This window comes from Salvelinus sp. IW2-2015, linkage group LG15 (genome assembly GCF_002910315.2).
Source record: "Salvelinus sp. IW2-2015 linkage group LG15, ASM291031v2, whole genome shotgun sequence".
In the NCBI taxonomy this organism is placed as follows: domain Eukaryota; kingdom Metazoa; phylum Chordata; class Actinopteri; order Salmoniformes; family Salmonidae; genus Salvelinus; species Salvelinus sp. IW2-2015.
Genome location: NC_036855.1, coordinates 13,284,377 through 13,303,671, shown reverse-complemented (window position 1 = coordinate 13,303,671; position 19,295 = coordinate 13,284,377). Strand labels below are relative to the sequence as shown.

The window sequence follows — 19,295 nt, the reverse complement described above, 5'->3', positions numbered from 1 at the left end:
GCCACACCCRTTGCTGACAGGTGTATACAATTGTGCAAACAGCCATGTAATCTCCAGAGCTGCTCCAGTCAACTGTAAGTGCTACTATTGTGAAGTGGAAATGTCTAGGAGCAACAACGGCTCAGCCACGATGTGGTTGGTCCTACAAGCTCACAGAACGAGACCGCCGAATGCTGAAGTGCGTAAAAATCGTCTCCTCGGTTGCAACACTCACTCCCGAGTTCCAAACTGCCTCTGGAAGCAACGTAAGCACAAGAACTGTTCCTCTGGAGCTTCATGAAAGCAAGCCTTAGATCACAATGAGCAATGCCAAGTGTCAGCTGAAGTGGTGTAAAGCTCGACGCCATTGGACTCTGGAGCAGTGGAAACGCATTCTCTGTAGTGATGCGTCACCATCTGGCAGTCTGACAGACTAATCTGGTTTTGGCAGATGCCAGGAGAACGCTACCTGCCCGAATGCATAGTGCCAACTGTAAAGTTTGGTAGAGGGGTTATTTTTCATGGTTCGGGCTAGGCCCCTTAGTTCCAGTGAAGGGAAATCTTAACACTACAGCATACAATGACATTCTATATGATTCTGTGCTTCCAACTGTGTGGCAACAGTTTGGGGAAGGCCCTTTCCTCTTTCAGCATGACAATGCCCCTGTACACAAAGCGAGGTCAATACAGAAATGGTTTGTCGAGATCGGCGTGGAAGAACTTGACTGGCCTGCACAGAGCCCTGACCTCAACCTCATCGAACACCTTTGGGATGAATTGGAACTCTGACTGCAAGCCAGGACTAATTGCGATGCTGATCAGGCTTCCACATTTGCTTAATATTTTGTGCTGCAGTATTTTATACAGTCAGCAAGTAATCTTGGATGGTATGCATACCACTAAGTTAATTGCTCCCATCTGTAAACCCCAGAGAGTTATAATACAGCCATGACACTTTTAGGGTCTTCTTTTCATCTGGGCTCAACAAACACACCGAAATATGTGGAATTATTTCCTGAGGAAAGGGTGCGTAACAGAGCAGTGAGATGTTTGCTGGTTTGATGCGTTGACGTGAATTTCAGATGCATCGCCCTAATGGAATTAATCTGGCTGGAGAGAAATTGCATTTCAGCGCGAAGCCAAGGCAGGGATGATGAGAATGCACGAAGACGGATCGCCAAGGCAGCCGACTGCCATCCAATGACTATCCTGCCCTCTCAACCGCAGTGCACATTTGCCGTCCGTTTTACATGACAAAACATGTTTCTTTTTTATCATAATACCAATACRTATAGCCAAAATCAGCATCTCGAATCGAGGTGATGAAGGCTCGCACATTTTAATCGCTTTTCTTCAAGGAATGAAAACGCTCCAAGATGGTCCGCATCTCAAACGCCCTGGGTTTGGTCATATTGATGGTCGCTCTTCTCATTTTATCCTTAATAAGTTATGTGTCCATTAGAAAGGACAGCATCTTATCTTCCACAAAATATGACAACGTGGGAGGACCACCACGGATAATGTTCCACGCAGGATTTCGGTGAGTAGGCTAAATCAAGACCTTGAAACTCATCATTTTTTATTTTGACATGACTCAAACCACCTGAAATTGTCAAATAAGATGTGATTTATGTCACCGACAAGGCGCATGCGTGACAATTTTGTTCCCAATTTTATGTCCACATTGTTCTGTAGGCTATGGCATAATATGGCTAACTGCATCAGGGCCTTAATAAATAATCAAAATAAATAATATTCTGCTGCACGCTACAGTAGCCTAATCTAATGCAAATCCCTGCATCAATTACATTTCATTTTTTAAATGAAAATTCAACTGTAGAATCATTGACAGGAGGTTATTGTTTAAATGTTTAAAAATGCCATATGTGACAACAAATCGTTGCTCTACAAGGAGCCGGATTTCAAACAAGAGAACTGTCCAAGGTGCTGAGTGAACGAATCTAGCCTATTGTGACAAACCCACGCCTGAATGCATGCAGTAAATGGGCTTTGTTCAGTGCTATCCGGAATCCTTGGGACGTCCATACCTTAAACCTTTAACCCCTACCCTAACCTTAACCCTTAACTTAACCAGTTTAAAAGTCAACTTCAATGGGGTAGGGACGTCCCACTGATCTCGGATAGCACTGACTGAATAGGCTTTGACAAATAATCGAAATAAAGAATATTCCTCTGCACGCGGCTGTAGCCTAATCTAATGCAAATCCAGCATCAATTATATATATATTTTTAATGAAAATTMAACTGTAGAATCATTGAAAGTCCATAAGTATTCACCCCCCTTTGATTTTTTGCTTCATATTTTGTTGCCTTACGAAGTGGGATTTGTCACGTTCCTGACCTGTTTTATGTTATTTTTGTATGTGTTTAGTTGGTCAGGGCGTGAGTTGGGGTGGGCATTCTATGTTTTGTGTTTCTATGTTTAGGTCACTTGTAATTAGCCTTATATGGTTCTCAATCAGGGACAGGTGTTTGACGTTTCCTCTGATTGAGAACCATATATAGGTTGGCTGTTCACACTGTTTGTTTGTGGGTGATTGTCTCCTGTGTCTGTGTTTGTTTGCACCACACGGGACTGTTTCGTTTGTTCGTTCGGTTTATGTAGTCTGTTCCTGTTTCATGCGTTCTTCACGTTATATGTAAGTTCGTGTCCAGGTCTGTCTACATCGGTATTTTGTTTTGTAGTTCATCAAGTGTATTTCGGTTCAGTGTTCGTCGTGTCTAATAAATTCATGATGTCTACATACCTCGCTGCACATTGGTCTTCCGATCCCTCTCTCCTCTCCTCGTCTGAGGAGGAGGAATATGACGACTACCGTTACAGGATTGAAATGGATAATATTTTCATGGTTTGTAATTGATCTACACAAAAGACTCCATATTGTCAAAGTRAAAATAAAATTCTACAAATGTTTCCAAATTAATACAAAATCATTAACTAATATAGGCTAATGTTAGTCGTTGCTTGAGTATTCACCCCCTTGTTTAGGTAAGCCTAAATGAGTTCAGGAGTAAAACGTGGCTTAACAAATAAGTTACATGGACTTACTCTGTGTGAAATAACAGGCATTGACATGATGTTTGAATGACTACTCTGTCCCCCATACATGCAACCTCTCTAAGGTCCCTCAGTCAGGTATTGCATTTCGAGCACAGATTCAACTACAAAGACCAGGGAGCATGGTCAAGGAGCATGGTCAAGTTAATAATTAAGCTGTGTATTAAACCACTCAGATACAACAAAGATACCGTCATCATTCTGAACTGAGCTGCAGGACAGGAAGGAAACTGCTCTGGGATGTCACCATGAAAAACAGCTACAGAGCTACAGACTGATGGGAGAAAACTGAGGATGGGATCAACAACATTGTAGCAACTCCAAAATAATGACCTAAATGACAATGATTGAAAATAACAATATACAGTAAATATAATGAATACAAATATGAAAAAACATGCATTCTGTATGCAACAAAGCACTAAAGCACTACTGCAAGAAAACACAGCAAAGGAATACAATTTTTGGCCTAAATGCAAATCGTTATGTTTGGGGCAAATCTGCCTCCTTACTTTCATAAAAAGAAACGGGATTGCGCAAAGCACATGCAAAATCCTACTTCAAAACCTGCTTCAGTCTGCTTTACACCAGACACTAGGAGAGGAATTAACCTTTCAGCAGGACATTGACCAGGCCAAATCTGCACTGGAGTTGCTTACTAAGAAGACAGTGACTGTTCCTGAGTGGCCAAGTTACAGTTTTGACTGAAATCTGCTTGAAAATCTATGGCAAGACTTGAAAATTGCTGTCTAGTCATGACCCCCAACACCTTGAAAGAGCTTGAAGAATGTAGAAGAATAAGGGRCAAATATTGCACAATCCAGGTGTGCAAAGCTCTTAGAGACTTACCCAAGAAGACTCACAGCTGTAATCACTGCCAAAGGTGTTTCTAACATATATTGGTTCGGTGGGGGGTGAATATTTTTCTAATCAAGGTATACAAGCATTTCATTTTTCATAACATTTTCAAATTGAAGACATTTACATTTTTTTGTCATTTTGATATTACAGTGCATTTTGTGTAGATCGTTCACAATTTTTTTTTATAAAATCCATTTGAATCCCACTTTGTAACACAATAAAATGTGAATAAATCCAAGGGGGTGAATACTTATGATACTCACTGTAATGCTTACAGTACATGCTGACAATATCAACAGTGTCTTTACTAAGGGAAACTCTCTTCCTCTCAGGTCACAGTTTGCCCTGAATTTCCTGGACCCATCCTTCATCCCATTAACCCATGCTCTGAATGAGGAGCTGCATGGGAAACCATCCAAATGGAAATTTAATAGGACCGCTTTTTATCAGCAAAGGTATTATGATTATGTGGGATATCTGTAATAATCTGTAGAAACTTTTATATTGTTTGTAAAGCAGTTTAACAGAATACTGTTTGTGTTTAGTAAAACATTACAGTTTATTTGCCATTTGCAGTTGGCTACATAACTACATTTTGTAGAAACAGCAGCTGTGAGCTGATATTTTGATCTGTTAACTACCTTTCAGGAAAGAGATCTTCCATTACATTGATGTGGCCAACAACTTCTCCCTCACCAAGAACGGTGTACGCGTCGGCCAGCTGATGCACTTCGACTTCTCCAGTCACAAGTATGTCTTCTCCATAAACAACAACCTGAAGTCACTGCTTCCTGATGCTTCGCCCATCCAGAACAAGCACTACAACGTGTGTGCCGTGGTGGGTAACAGTGGGATCCTGACAGGCAGTCACTGTGGGCCAGAGATCGACAGCGCCGACTTTATCTTCCGCTGCAACTTCGCCCCTACCGACTCTTACTACAAGGATGTGGGCCGGAAGACCAACCTCACCACTTTTAACCCCAGCATCCTGGAGAGTTACTACAACAATCTGCTGACCATCCAGGACCGCAACAACTTCTTTCTCAACCTGAAGAAGCTGGAGGGGGCCATTTTGTGGATCCCTGCGTTTTTCCTCCACACCTCGGCCACCGTCACACGGACCCTGGTGGACTTCTTTGTTGAGCACAAGGGGCAGCTGAAGATCAAGCTGGCCTGGCCGGGAAACATCATGCAGGATGTCAACAAGTATGGAGAAGGAAGAGACTGAGTTTTGTGCCAGAGTTCTGGGCATCAGAGCAGTCATGGGTGGTTTAGTTCTCACTTTCAGACACCATTGTTACTACAAACTGTACATGTTTTTAAAAATGCTGGATTGCAGGCCTTGGGTCACTTAGTTGTGTTGTGTTCTTTAAAAAGAGCAGGGTTGGGTTGTTGATGCTGGGTTATTGAGATATAACCCAACAGAGGTATGGATTAATAGGGGCGTGGCTTTTAGGTGGTTTTTTTTGGCCACCGGTGATAGTAAATGTCATTCCTGTTCATCTGTTCTATACCGGATGTTACGGTTAAACACTTCAAGCTTTTATGAGGCTTGCAGAAGGCTTACAGGGAAACTCCACCCCAAAAACATATTTTGGTATTTRTTTCATTAGTCCATTGTTGATATAGTCCTAAAAATGTGTTGTATGTCAGCAATCAAGTTAAGATATATATCTTTCAAAATTAAAAAATACAGCCGGTATGATGCATTTTGCATCATATGTTGCTAGGCCTCTAATAAGCCACTTTTATGTTCCCCAGCAAGAAAACCAAATAATGTCACCCAAACAGAAGGGGGTACTAACAAAGAGTCACTGACCACAACCAAAATGAAACAGGTGGGGTTTTAGGAGGGGTTCTGAAAGACACTCATGGGGCTGTCCACTGAAAGTTGACTAGCAACAACAACTGGGACCTAAAAGACACCCACCATGAGCGCCCACTAAATTTGCCCAAGAAGAGGCAAACAAAAAAAAACACACCAAACAGTAAGACAGTAAGCAAAACAAAAATGGAAGCAAAACGAAAACTGGGAAGATCAGATAAAGGATTGTTTTAACTCTCTACATCTCTCAAGACAACTGGAGCACTGGGCCAGCCACTCGTAAATATCACCTCGGTCAGCACAGGTGAAACACCTTCCCACTAACGAGATGACAATGAGGTGACACCAATCGGTGCGCCCCATGTGCTAGCATGCATCCTCAAAATATAAATGGAAAAACCAAAGCCTGTAACACCTTCCCCCTTAAGACAACACATATATCCTATGTTTGTTGGACAAGTTTGCTCTCAACTAACAGAAAATAACTACCATCTCACAACATGATCAACTTAAATGCATCACCTTCTCCAATATAAACATTGTGTCTACTGGCTGTCAATAATTCAAACCAGCCAGAACAGCCACTTTTTTTTGGTAAATATGCAGTGAATACAGAACGTATTCAGACCCCTTCACTTTTTCCACATTTTGTTAAATTACCTTATTATTTATTTAAAATGTATTAAATAGATTTTTCCCCATCAATCTACACACAATACCCCATAATGGTAAAGCAAAAACTGKTTTTTAGAAAAAAAACGGAAATATTACATTTACATAAGTATTCAGACCCTTTACTCAGTACTTTGTTGAAGCACCTTTGACWGTCAGAGACTTGTCCTGAAGCCACTCCTGCATTGTCTTGGATGTGTGCTTAGGGTCGTTGTCCTGTTGGAAGGTGAACCTTCGCCCCAGTCTGAGGTCCTGAGCGCTCAGGAGCAGGTTTTCATCAAGGATCTCTCTGTACTTTGCTCTGTTCACTATTGMCCTCAAWCCTGACTAGTCTCCCAGTCCCTGTCTCTGAATAACATCCCCACAGCATGATGCTGCCACCACCATGCTTCACCGTAGGGATGGTGCCAGGTTTCTTCCAGATGTGATGCTTGGCATTCAGGCCAAAGAGTTCAATCTTGGTTTMATAATTTTTTTCATGGTCGGAGAGTCCTTTAGGTGCCTTTTGACAAACTCCAAGCGGGCTGTCATGTGCCTTACTGAGGAGTGGCTTCCAACTGGCCACTCTACCATAAAGGCCTGATTGGTGGAGTGCTGCAGAGATGGTTGTCCTTCTGGAAGGCTCTCCCATCTCCACAGAGGAACTCTGGATCTCTATCAGAGTGACCATCGGGTTCTTGGTTACCTCCCGACCAAGGCCCTTCTCCCCCGATTTCTCAGTTTGCCCAGGCAGCCAGCTCTAGGAAGAGTCTTGGTGGTTCCAAACTTCTTCCATTTAAGAATAATGGAGGCCACTGTGTTCTTGGTACCCTTCCCCAGATCTGAGTTCTACTGACAATTCCTTCAACCTCATTGCTTGGTTTTTACTCTGCCATGCACTGTCAACAGTGGGACCTTATATAAACAGGTGTGTGCCTTTCCAAATCATGTCCAGTCAATTGAATTTACCACAGGTGGACTCCAATCAAGTTGTAGAAACATCTCAAGGATGATCAATGGAAACAGGATGCAACTGAGCTCAATTTCGAGTCTCATAACAAAGGGTCTGAATACTTATGTAAATAAGATATTTCTGTTTCTTATTTTTTATACATTTGCAAACATTTCTAAAGACCTGTTTTTGCTTTGTCATTATGGGGTATTGTATGTAGATTGACGAGGGAAAACATTTATTTAATCCATTTTAGAATAAGGTTACAACGTAACAAAATGTGGAAAAGGGGTCAAGGGGTCTGAATACTTTCCGAATGCACTGTAGTGTATGTACTTTAAAAAAAWATATAGTACCAGTCAAGATTTTGGACACACGTACTCATTCAGGGGTTTCTTTATTTTTACTATTTTCTACATTGTAGGAGGAGATAAAGAAGCAACACATTGTAGAAAAATAGTGAAGACATCAAAACTATGAAATAACACATATGGAATCATGTAATAACCTAAAAAGAGTTAAACAAATCAAAATATATTTTAGATTTTAGATTCTTCAAAAAGGAGCCACCCTTTGCCTTAATGACATTTTTGCACACTCTTGGCATTCTCTCTACCAGCTTCACCTGGAATGCTTTTCCAACAGTCTTGAAGGAGTTCCCTCATATGCTGAGCACATGCGGGCTGCTTTTCCTTCACTCAGCGGTCCAACTCATCCCAAACTATCTCAATTGGTTTGATGTTGGGTGATTGTGGAGGCCAGGTCATCTGATGCAGTACTCCATCACTCTCCTTCTTGGTCAAATAGCCCTTACACAGCCTGGAGATGTGTTGGGATCATTGTCCTGTTGAAAAACAAATGAYAGTTGTCACGCCCTGTGACTAGGGTGGGTACTCTAGTGTTGTATGTCTAGAGTTTTGTATGTCTAGGGTTTTGTATGTCTAGGGTYGTTGTAGGTCTAGGGGTTTTGTATTTCTATGAGAGACAGCTGTTTATCGTTGTCTCTGATTGGGGATCATATTTAGGCAATATTACGAGGAGTTGTACCAACGAGACAAGCACGAGAGGCAGCCCCATAATTTTTTTGGGGGGGGGGAACACGGGGAGATTGGCTGAGTCAGGTTGGAGACCTGAGCCAACTCCTCGTGCTTACCGTCGGGAGCGTGTGACTGGTCAGACACCGTGTTAYGCAGTGATGCGCACGGTGTTCTAGTTCGCATTCATAGCCCGGTGCGCTCTATTCCAGCTCCTCGCATTTKCYGGGCTAGAATGGGCATCCAGCCAGGACGGATGGTGCCGGCTCAGCGCTCCTGGTCTCCAGTACACCTCCTTGGACCAGGATATCCTGCGCCGGCTCTGCGTACTGTGTCTCCGGTGCGTCTGCACAGCCCAGTACGTCCTTTGCTAGCGCCCCGCACTTGCCGGGCTCAAGTGAGCATCCAGCCAGAAAGCATTGTGTCAGCTCTACGCTCCAGATCTGCAGTGCGCCTCCACAGTCCAGTGCCTCCTCCCCGCACTCGCCCTGAGGTGCGTGTCTTCAGCCCGGTACCACCTGTACCTGTCCCACGCATCAGGCCTCCATAGTGGCCAGAAGCTTTCCTGCGGATCAGTCCCTAGTCCTGACAGCTTCCTCGTCTACCCTCGTGTCACAAGTTTCCCCAGATCCATGCTACCGGCAAACAATCTCCCAGTCCAGAGACTTTCCGGCGGAATTCCCAAGCGGAGTCGGTAGTCCCAGGCTCCAGAAGCTTCCGGCAGACAGTTTCCCAGTCCCCAGAGCTTCCGCGACAGTTCCAGTCCAGAGCTTCCCGGCAACATTCCACCGGACCCACTTCAACTGACGGGCCATCAGTCCGGAACCTTCACGACGGCACCCCAGTCGGAACTCCGAGACGGCCACAGTCCGAACCTCCAACAGACGGTCCACAGTCCGGAACCTCCAACGACGGTCCACAGTCCGGAACCTCCAACGACGGGTCACAGTCCGGAACCTCCAACGACGGTCCACAGTCCGGGAACCCATCAACGACGGTCCACAGTCCGGTCTCCGGCGACGATCCCAGTCCAGAGTCTCGCGAAGGTCCTCAGCCGGGGTCTCGGTGCGGACGACCGGGTCCCCAGTCCGGGTCTCCGGCGACGGTCCCCAGCCCGGTCTCGGCGACGGTCCTCAGCCGGGTCTCAGGCCACGGTCTCCCAGTCCGGGGTCTCCGGCGATGTCCCCAGTCCTGTCTCCGCGGCGATGATCCGGCTGTCCAGAGCCTCGGCAATGATCCATGTCCGGTTCTACCAAAGCCGAGGTATTAGCGTAAGGAGGGGGGCTGCGTCCAGAACCGGAGCCGCCCACCGAAGGTAGATGCCCACCCGGACCCCCCCTATAGGTTCAGTGTTGCGGCCGGGATTCCGCCACCGTTGTGGGGGGTGGGGTGGGGGCGGTACTGTCACGCCCTGACCTTAGAATATCTCTGTTTCTATATATTTGGTTAGGTCAGGGTGTGACTAGGGTGGTACTCTAGTGTTGTATGTCTAGGTGTTTGTTATGTCTAGGGTTTTGTATGTCTAGGGTGTTTGTAGGTCTAGGGGTTTTGTATTTCTATGTTGGCCTGATATGTTCCCAATCAGAGACAGCTGTTTATCGTTGTCTCTGATTGGGGATCATATTTAGCAGCCCTGTTCCCACTTTCTATTGTGGAGTGTCTATGTGTAGTTGCCTGTCAGCACTTGTGTTATAGCTTCACGTTTCGTTTTGTTATTTTTGTAATTTGTTTAGTGTTTCATTTCTTACTAAATAAGAATGTACGCATACCACGCTGGGCCTTGGTCCGATCCTTATAACGAACGTGACAATAGTTCCACTAAGCGCAAACCAGATGGGATGGCGTATCACTACAGAATGCTGTGTACTGTAGCCATGCTGGTTAAGTGTGCCTTGAATTCTAAAATAAATCACATACAGTGTCACAGAATCTCAAATATAAATACATTTGTATTTGTTTAACACCTATTTGGTTACTACATGATTCCATGTGTGTTAACACATTCTGATTCTTCACTATTTTTCTACAATGTGAGAAAAGTGAAGGAAAATAAAAGAAAAACCTTTGAATGAGTAGATGTGTCCAAACTTTTGACTGGTAATGTAACCAGTTGCTGACGTGGAGCACAAGCATTACACCCTCCAAAATGAAGAAACTGGGCTGCCCCAGTATCTCGCAGTATCTTCACTGGCTGCTAACAGCATCTGCAGAGACACAAACCCGTCTGAAACAAAGGGGTTCATACACACTGATACAATAATTGTTTAGGAATACACCAGTTCCAACCAGAGACTTAATGGACCTCTTTGGGCTAGGTGTGCCGCTAGCGCCCACCACAACAACATCCGGTGAAATTGCAGAGCGCAAAATTCAAAATACAAAAATCGTAATATTAAACATTCATGAAAAATACAAGTGCTACATCGTTTAAAAGCTTAACTTCTTGTAATCCAACCAATCAGATTTCAAAAAGGCTTACAGCGAAAGCATACCATGCAATTATCTGAGGACAGCGCCCCACACAAAATACTTTTCCAAACCAGCACAGCGTCACAAAATTACAATATACGATAAAATAAATCACTTACCTTTGAAGATCTTCCTCTGTTTGCAATCCCAAGGGCCCAGCTACACAACAAATGGTTGTTTTAAAGTCTCTTCTTTATATCCCAAAAATGTCAGTTAGTTGTCGCGCTTGATTCAGTAATCCACTCGTTCAACTTGCATACAAACGAATCCAAAAAGTTACCAGCAAAGTTCGTCCAAACAGGTCAAACGATATTTCTAATTAATCCTCAGGTACTCTAATATCTAAATAAACAATAACATTTAAAACGGAGAAGAATACTTTTCTAATGAGAGAACACCTTGGAAAAAACTACAACTACTCGTTCGTTTAAAAAAAAACAAGCCTGAAACCCTTTCTAAAGACTGTTGATATCTAGTGGAAGCCATTGGAACTGCAATCTGAGAGGAATTCTTTTGAATATCCCATAGGCTTGCATTGAAATGGCCCGTGACCTTCAAAAAAAAAATCCGGATGATTCTCCCCGGGGTTTCACCTGCTATATCAGTTTCTGTTATTACTCACAGACATTATTTTAACAGTTAGAACTTCAGAGTGTGTCAGTCCAATGCTACCAATTATATGCATATCCTAGCTTCTGGGCCTGAGTAACAGGCAGTTTACTTTGTCATCCGGAATTCAGGATACTGCCCCCTAGCCTTAAAAAGTTAATGGGCTGGAGTGCTCCCACAACAAGAAACAGCTTTTTCTCTCTTTCTCATTCTCACAGCAGTAATTACAAACTGTCGGATACAAAAAAAAAAGATTTTATCTTTGGGCACTGTAGAAAAGGACTGAAACCTTGAGGTAGGAGGTGACTTCTCTGGATTGCTTTTTGCGTAGGGATAACTACTGGGTGCTTTATTTGTGAAAGTAGTTTTATGTGTCAACACAAACTCATCTGCCAGAACTGCAGCTTTCTTAAGAGTGAGATCCTTGTGCTCATCAATGTATTGTAGGTAGCAACCCTTTCGTGAAGCCAATTCTTGAATTGCTCGAGAAGTATGAGTTTCTTTAAATCCTCAAGGTCCCTGACATCTTGAGAACCACAACACCGATCAAAAAGACATGCTTGTTCCCTTGCTAACTCAACATGGCTTTGTGATTCTGTCTTTCGTAATTTACGGAATTGTTGTCTGTATGCCTCTGGGACCTACTCATAAGCCTGAAGGATAGTAGCTTTAAAAGTTTAATAATCTGAACTCTGGTCAAGAGATAAAGCGGCGTACACTTTMTGACTTTACCCACAAGAACACTTTGGAGGAGCAGTGACCAAATGTCTCGCRACAATTTTAGGGATGTTGCAATCCGCYYAAACAGAGTAAAATATACATCCACCTCCTTTTCATTGAAGCGATACAAGTCGGCTGTTCCGACAAAGATCAAACTCTGTTGAGGGTGCAGGATAGCCTGATTGGATTCGGAGCACTTCCAKATCCATCTCTCTTAATCACTTAATTGAATGGCATTCTTGTTCTAGTCTGGTGTCGTGACTTTACTTTCATTAATCTGATGACTGTTATTTATCTAATCAACTAACTATGTTTAATTGTTATCATGTAACAATTAACTGATTAGGAATTTGGGGCACCACGAGAGCGGTTGTTTAAAGAGTTACCATCTCCAGAATTAAACTCTAAACTCTAAATCACATCCATAAAACAGTCAACCTATTAATCATAACCTCGTATCATATCGTCATTCTGAACAGTCGTAACCTCCTGCATCTGCAAAAACCCCAGCCTTACTTATGATTCATTACTACACAAATTGGTTTAAWTATTTATTTACTAACTAACTAAATGATAACACAGGATAAACATGCACACTTAACACATTACAAACAGGTCCCGAGCGGACTGACACAACATATGGTGGCTTGTTACAAARKAGATGGAGAGGAAGGGAGAGAGAGAGTCACTTCTYTCACAGTAATCATATACTTTGCACACGAACCGCCGCCCATTTGGAGAAAGAAATCATGAATGTATTTACGTGTGAATGCCTTCGTTTGCCATTTATCTCAGTCAGAACCAGGCCTTCTTATGAAGGGTGTTAGGCCTTTCTGCGGCACGCTTGTAAGCCTCTGATTGTCCAAAAGGTGTCGTTCACTCGTCTCTTCTACTGTTGCTCTCCTCTGCCGTCGCCCGGAATCCGTTGATGCGTCGGGTAGTCCTGAACAGAGCTACAGAGCTCACTCTGCTTCCACTTGCTCTGGAARATAGGCTAGCCAGCCGTGTTGATGGTTCCCATTGGGTGATGAGAGTAGCGTACTACAGTGATTTGAGAAAAGTAGTAGAATGGTCCCACTTAAATTCACTTTTCTAGATACTTTACTTAGGACAGCAAATCAGCTGTACCAGTGATTGTCCGGGAGGTGAGCTTCTCGCCTCTACTTCGTGCTAATATTCAGAGTTTGAACCACTTTGGACGTGAGCTGCAGCTACACGCCTCTATGGTCTGAATGTTAATTTCTTTCCCAATCCTTTTATGCACTCTGGTCGAAAGGGCCTACAATACTCAAGGGAAAGAAGATCCCGGACAAGCCCCCATTTTGTTATGTTCCCCAGCAAGAAAACCAAATAATGTCACCCAAACAGAAGGGGGAACTATCAAAGAGTCACTGACCACAACGAAACAGGTGGGGTTTTAGGAGGGGTTCTGAAAGACACTCATGGGGGTGTCCACGGAAAGTTGACTAGCAAYAACAACTGGGACCTAAAAGACACCCACCATGAGCGCCCACTAAATTTGATAAAGAACAGGCGAACAAAATAAAAACCCACACCAAACTTAAAGGCAGGAAGTGGAACAAGAAGAAAACAGGGAGAGCCAACAAAAAGTGTTAATCCTCCACATCTCTCAAGACAACTGGAGCACTGGGCCAGCCACTCTAAAATATCACCTGGACCAGCACAGGTGAAACACATTCTCACTAACGAGATGACAAACCAGCACAGGTGTAATGCATACTATACTGACTAACAAAATATGAATGGGAAAACTAAAGCCTGTAACAGCCACACCTCCTGWAAATAACCTGGATCAACCCAGCATGAAAGTGAATAAAACCCAACTGATGGTTACATTAACCCATGTTTTAGTTAATCTCAACAACCCAACATGTTGGGTTATTCATGCAACCCAACTGTATGGGTCAAAATAACCCAAAGTGTGTTCTGTCCATTATTTACCCAGCACTGGGTTACAAAAAACCCCAATTTGGGTTGTTTTTAACCCCACATCTTTTAGAGTGTAGATGTTCTGTCGAACAATTCATTGTCCATAGCTTACACATAATTGTTTTTATTGTGTTGACTTTTTTCCCACAGATATTGGAAGACCAAGAACCTGTCTCTCAAGCGACTGAGCACTGGTATCCTCATGTACACTCTGGCCTCGGCCATGTGTGAGGAGATCCATCTGTATGGCTTCTGGCCCTTCGGCTGGGATCCCAACACAGGCAAGGAGCTGCCCTACCACTACTAYGACAAGAAAGGAACCAAGTTCACCACCAAGTGGCAGGAGACMCACCAGCTGCCCAGTGAGTTTAAGTTGCTCTACAAGATGCATGGAGAAGGTGTGACCAAGCTGAGCCTTTCACACTGTTCTTAGACMTTCCATCCTGGGTGACCGGGCTTAAGAGATTAATTTGGTGACGCTCCAATACAGCAGCTGACCTTGCGCTCACGTAATATATTTTGTGACTCAAAGCAGACAATGCATGATTTAGAATTAATACTTTTATATTACGCTTTCACTCTAGAAACACACTATCATATCACCACTGCATCTTGCCTCAGCTTTGTCCAATGTATGTAATTCACACTAACACTTTGGGTTGCGAGGAACATGGCGGAATATTCCAGATGTGGATTACTTGTTGATGATGACATCACAATGTATGTTATGCTGAATATATCACACTATAATAGTACTCATCATACAATATTTCACATCACTTTATTTGCATTGCTACCATAATTGTGTGSATAAATAGATCAATAAAACACACATAACCTATTTCAACAAGAAAACACAARGGAATACATTTAATGCAAAATAATCACTATTTCCAAACAGTGTTTTTCATAGTGTAGGGGTCGGGTGGGGGGCATACTGTAATTGTTATTAGGTTGTAGCCTTATTTCAAAGGGATTTGATTGTTCTTCTGCATAGTCTCAGGGATGGAGTTGAAATCAGTGTTTTTTTTCTAATCAGATTCAAATGCCTCCACTGAGGTGCAAACAGACACACTGTCTATTTKCCAGCCCTTTTGAGCATACAGTGAAACGCCACAGGTGCCAGTAGACAGACAATGGGCCCAGCCAGCACACTGCACTGYTATCAGATTTGTTTACAAGGCCTCTTTATGTATGTAAATTGCTGCCCTATATAGATAAAGATACTGCAGTGATAGCCCTAGTCCCACTATTTTATTGGGATTCTGGTGATAGCTCTGGTAATATTTCAGTTTGAGGATGAATAATCTGCATTCCAACACCAAGCCATAGACTGAATTTAATTACAGTAAACTTTAAAGTACATGTATATTGTTGTTATCATCATCATTAAGATTAAGAATTAAAGATGCACTATGCAGAGATGGCTCCGTCATTTCCTGGTTCAAAAAAATTGAATAGTTTGCCTAATTTCAGTTTATGTGATAACAAGCAAGTAGAGTGTAGATAATCATCGTACCATCCAAACCTCTGTGAAATATATTTTCCATAACCAAACATGTTGTATTTTCAGCTGTTTGAAGCTGGTGTACAAAAACTAAAGTAATAGATGCAAAAACAAAACTTAAGAACGGGAAGCATAGAAATAACGCACCTAGAACAGATCTACAGCTTCTTAGACTTTCTTTTCAATGTGAATTTGGTCGGGCCCCCAAAAAGTTACATATTGCAGCTTTTATTTTTAAAGTGTCTGTGTTCTGTTTTAGTTTCAAATGACTTCAAATCTTATATTTTCAAAATACGATAGAACATCATAGTGATAAAAGTGAAAGGGATTTCACCAATCACTCTTCACATTGTGGGAATCAGTGGGATGCATACAGTAATATATATATATATATATATATATATATTTTATGTATTGAACCACCTCAAATGAACACTACTTCCTATCTTTAGTCAATAACACATCACTATTGTTATGACCCATGTAGCAACACAGGGAAATGTTTTGCATTCTACCACATAAACATTACTTTGACTTTTTAACCAGATATTAATGTTTTGATTAATAATTATAGCATCTTGTACAAAGAGCATGATACACTATTGAATGGCATTGCATGTAAGAGACTAACAAATGTTCAAGGCTAGTTTTATACAACTTKTTTGAAGGAGATTATGTTTCGAGGGGATAAGGGTGTTTTTTGTTATTATTTGTATTTGTGATGATATTTTAATTGAAATATCACCAGAAATTATATGAAAGTTGTTTTAAAGCATAAATTCCTATCAAACCACTGGGACCAAAATKATTAGTTTTACCTTTCTGACAATGAAAGAACTAATGTAACTTTATTTTTTATATCTCTAGATTATCTTTACTCTTCTCAGCAAAATGTTWTATGAAAAATATCAAGTCAAGCTTCACTATGTTAGAGGATTGGGTATGGATTGGACATTTTCTGTACTTAACCATTGATGTCAGTACAACGACTTTGCTCAAATGGTACCACATGATAGCCACATGACTCACAGCACATGCACTCATTGGGAAGGTGGTGACCCTGCTTATGAGTTCAGATTTACTATGCTCATGAACCAGATCATTGGTTCTTTTCAAGTTCTTCAGTCTTAAATGGAGGATGTATGCCCACAGAAGTATTTTAGAACATACCAATTTGTTTTCCCATCATAGGACTGTCTGTCATCATTATTATAATACAAATATATGATACAAATGTGCMATTAGTTTGTTAGGTAGTACTTTACTCTTAGTCCATACCCTGAATATGTAGATTAGATTTGAAATGTAATTAGATTTTTCCCTCTTAGAATGTTTATTTCATATAAGTAAATATACCAACGAATGCCCATTAAAACTAGACATGTTAATTTATCTGAATGTAACGTGATTTGAAATGTTGGCTTAAGTATGGCAATGATGTACAACAATATCTTTCATTCGATGGAGGTTATTTATTTGATGATGTGTCGACAAAKGATTTCCTGACATAGAAAACACTTGGATAGTTGTGTGGTATATTTGTCTTTTCAGTCTCATCTAATAGGTTATGTTGGTGATTTATACTGTTTGTGCCTCCATGAATGTCTTCCGTTGACTGCTTCTATGTACTGATCATCACCAAAGAAGACTATAGTACTGCTCACATGAAGGAAGGGAATTTATTCTCCCCCACATTTCCTTAGAGAAAAATGTCCAATGTGTGTGTTAGTGTGTGCCAACACTTTTGTTTTCAAAAGGAATGGTACCAACAGAACCCAGTGGCATAGCRCAGTTTTGCGGTCCCCCCACAAGGTCTAAGTTTTATAGCTAATTTCATGCTATTTTACAATTTTTTCCATGAGGCTGCGTGAAAATGTTGCTGTTTTAGAGCTCAGGGATTCTTGAAAGATGGGACAATCTCAACTTTTTCCCTACAATTATTTGTCTTAATATTAATAACATTTGAAATATACATTTTGATAGACCAAAGTAGCAGCTAGCGTACCATATAAAGGAAAAATCGTTAAAAAAAAATATTTTCATAAAATATAAATAGCTGGATTTAACTCCATCTGACACCATAAAAGGCATTTAATTTGTACAATTATCCAACAAGTGTTTAACCCTACAGTTTTTTTKKTTGTTGCATGGGCTGTGTCTCAATCCACCGCATCGGAGATGTCGCCTTCTCACATCCTSTGTGAAAGGTGGCAGAACTAGAGCTGTGTTTGTCAGTCCATGAGATATCCCGATAATTGATATTCTCAGAAAAACCTCTGTAGCATCCGAAAGGATTGGCTATTATTATGACCCCTCTATGGAAAGATGAGTCATAAACACAATGGTGTTCTCTGTTTTGCTCTAACCCCGACAAGCATCACGGGACTCCTCTGAAGTTGGTACAGCCGATCTGCCAACTTCTGTCTGTAGCGTCCAAACAGTTTGGGCTACACACTAATATGACCCCTCTGTGGAAAGGTGAATCTCTCACAAACACATACATKTTGGTTGGTTTGCTCTAGGACACCCACAAGCCTCACAAGACTAGTCTGAAAGTAGCAAAAATGTTTATGGAAGAACTGTATATATGGAGTTTAGTGGTTAAAATAAGGGGTTAATTAAAAATAGTTTCCTGATCTTTCTTATATCTATCTCTCAGATATAGGAGAGACACTTCAGAACAATCTTCCTTTTAAGTTTTTTGGACTGTTTATCCATGTTTCATCATATATATATATATATATATATATATATATACACACACACACTACCGGTCAAAAGTTTTAGAACACCTACTCATTCAAGGGTTTTTCTTTATTTTTACTGTTTTCTACATTGTAGAATAATAGTGAAGACATCAAAACTATGAAAGAACACATATGGAATCATGTAGTAACCATAAAAGTGTTAAATAAATACAAATGTTATTTTTGAGATTCTTCCAATAGCCACCATTTGCCTTGATGACAGCTTTGCACACTCGTGCCTTAAGGGGTCCTAAAATTCCAAATCAAATAGTTAAATGATCCTTGGTATGACCATATTAAAATAAGGGGTCTTTATGGTATAGCTGACCCTGCTCATTCCTAATTAATTCTGGATTTTAGACAAATCTGACAAAGTTGACCAAATCTCCAGACACAAGTTTTGAGATAAATATTAAAGTCACAGAGGGCTATTGAATGAAACATGATACGTTTTCAATTAATATCATAATTTTTTAAGCACTTTTTGGGAGAGTTTGAAATTGGGATCCTTTGCTCCGGGACAAGGGCATTTCCAGGCATAGAGCCGACATGGAAACAAATATTGAAAGTATTTGGAAAATTCCTCCACAAAAAGGTTTTCCTTATACAATTTCACAAAAATGTACATTTTAGATCAAAGAATGCAACAAAATCACTTATTTTTCAACTATAAAAAAAACATTTCCTGCTGGACAAGGATTGCCCCGACTTTCAAGAATCCATGACCTAATTTCCTGCTATTCTACACATTCTGCCATGAGGCTGAGAGAAAATTTAGCAGTAATAATTTCCTGTAATAAAAATATTATTAATGGCTTATGATGTTTTCAGTACCATCTGCGTGGCCCGACCGACCTCCGGGGGTTTGGGGCTCCCCAAAGCTCAGGGGTGTGTGCTGCGTTTTTTTGTTGC

At 41.5% G+C, this 19,295-nt stretch overlaps 1 protein-coding gene across 1 annotated transcript; it reads left to right on the top strand.

Moving 5' to 3' along the window:
• Positions 1–997: 997 nt before the first annotated feature.
• LOC111973950 (alpha-N-acetylneuraminate alpha-2,8-sialyltransferase ST8SIA3-like) lies at positions 998–19,133 on the top strand. The gene is made up of 4 exons (XM_024001405.2): positions 998–1,519; positions 4,252–4,374; positions 4,568–5,125; positions 14,280–19,133. The coding sequence occupies exons 1-4, from the start codon at positions 1,356–1,358 to the stop codon at positions 14,560–14,562; spliced, it is 1,128 nt and encodes a 375-aa protein (XP_023857173.1). The 5' UTR covers positions 998–1,355; the 3' UTR covers positions 14,563–19,133.
• The last annotated feature ends 162 nt before the right edge of the window (positions 19,134–19,295 follow it).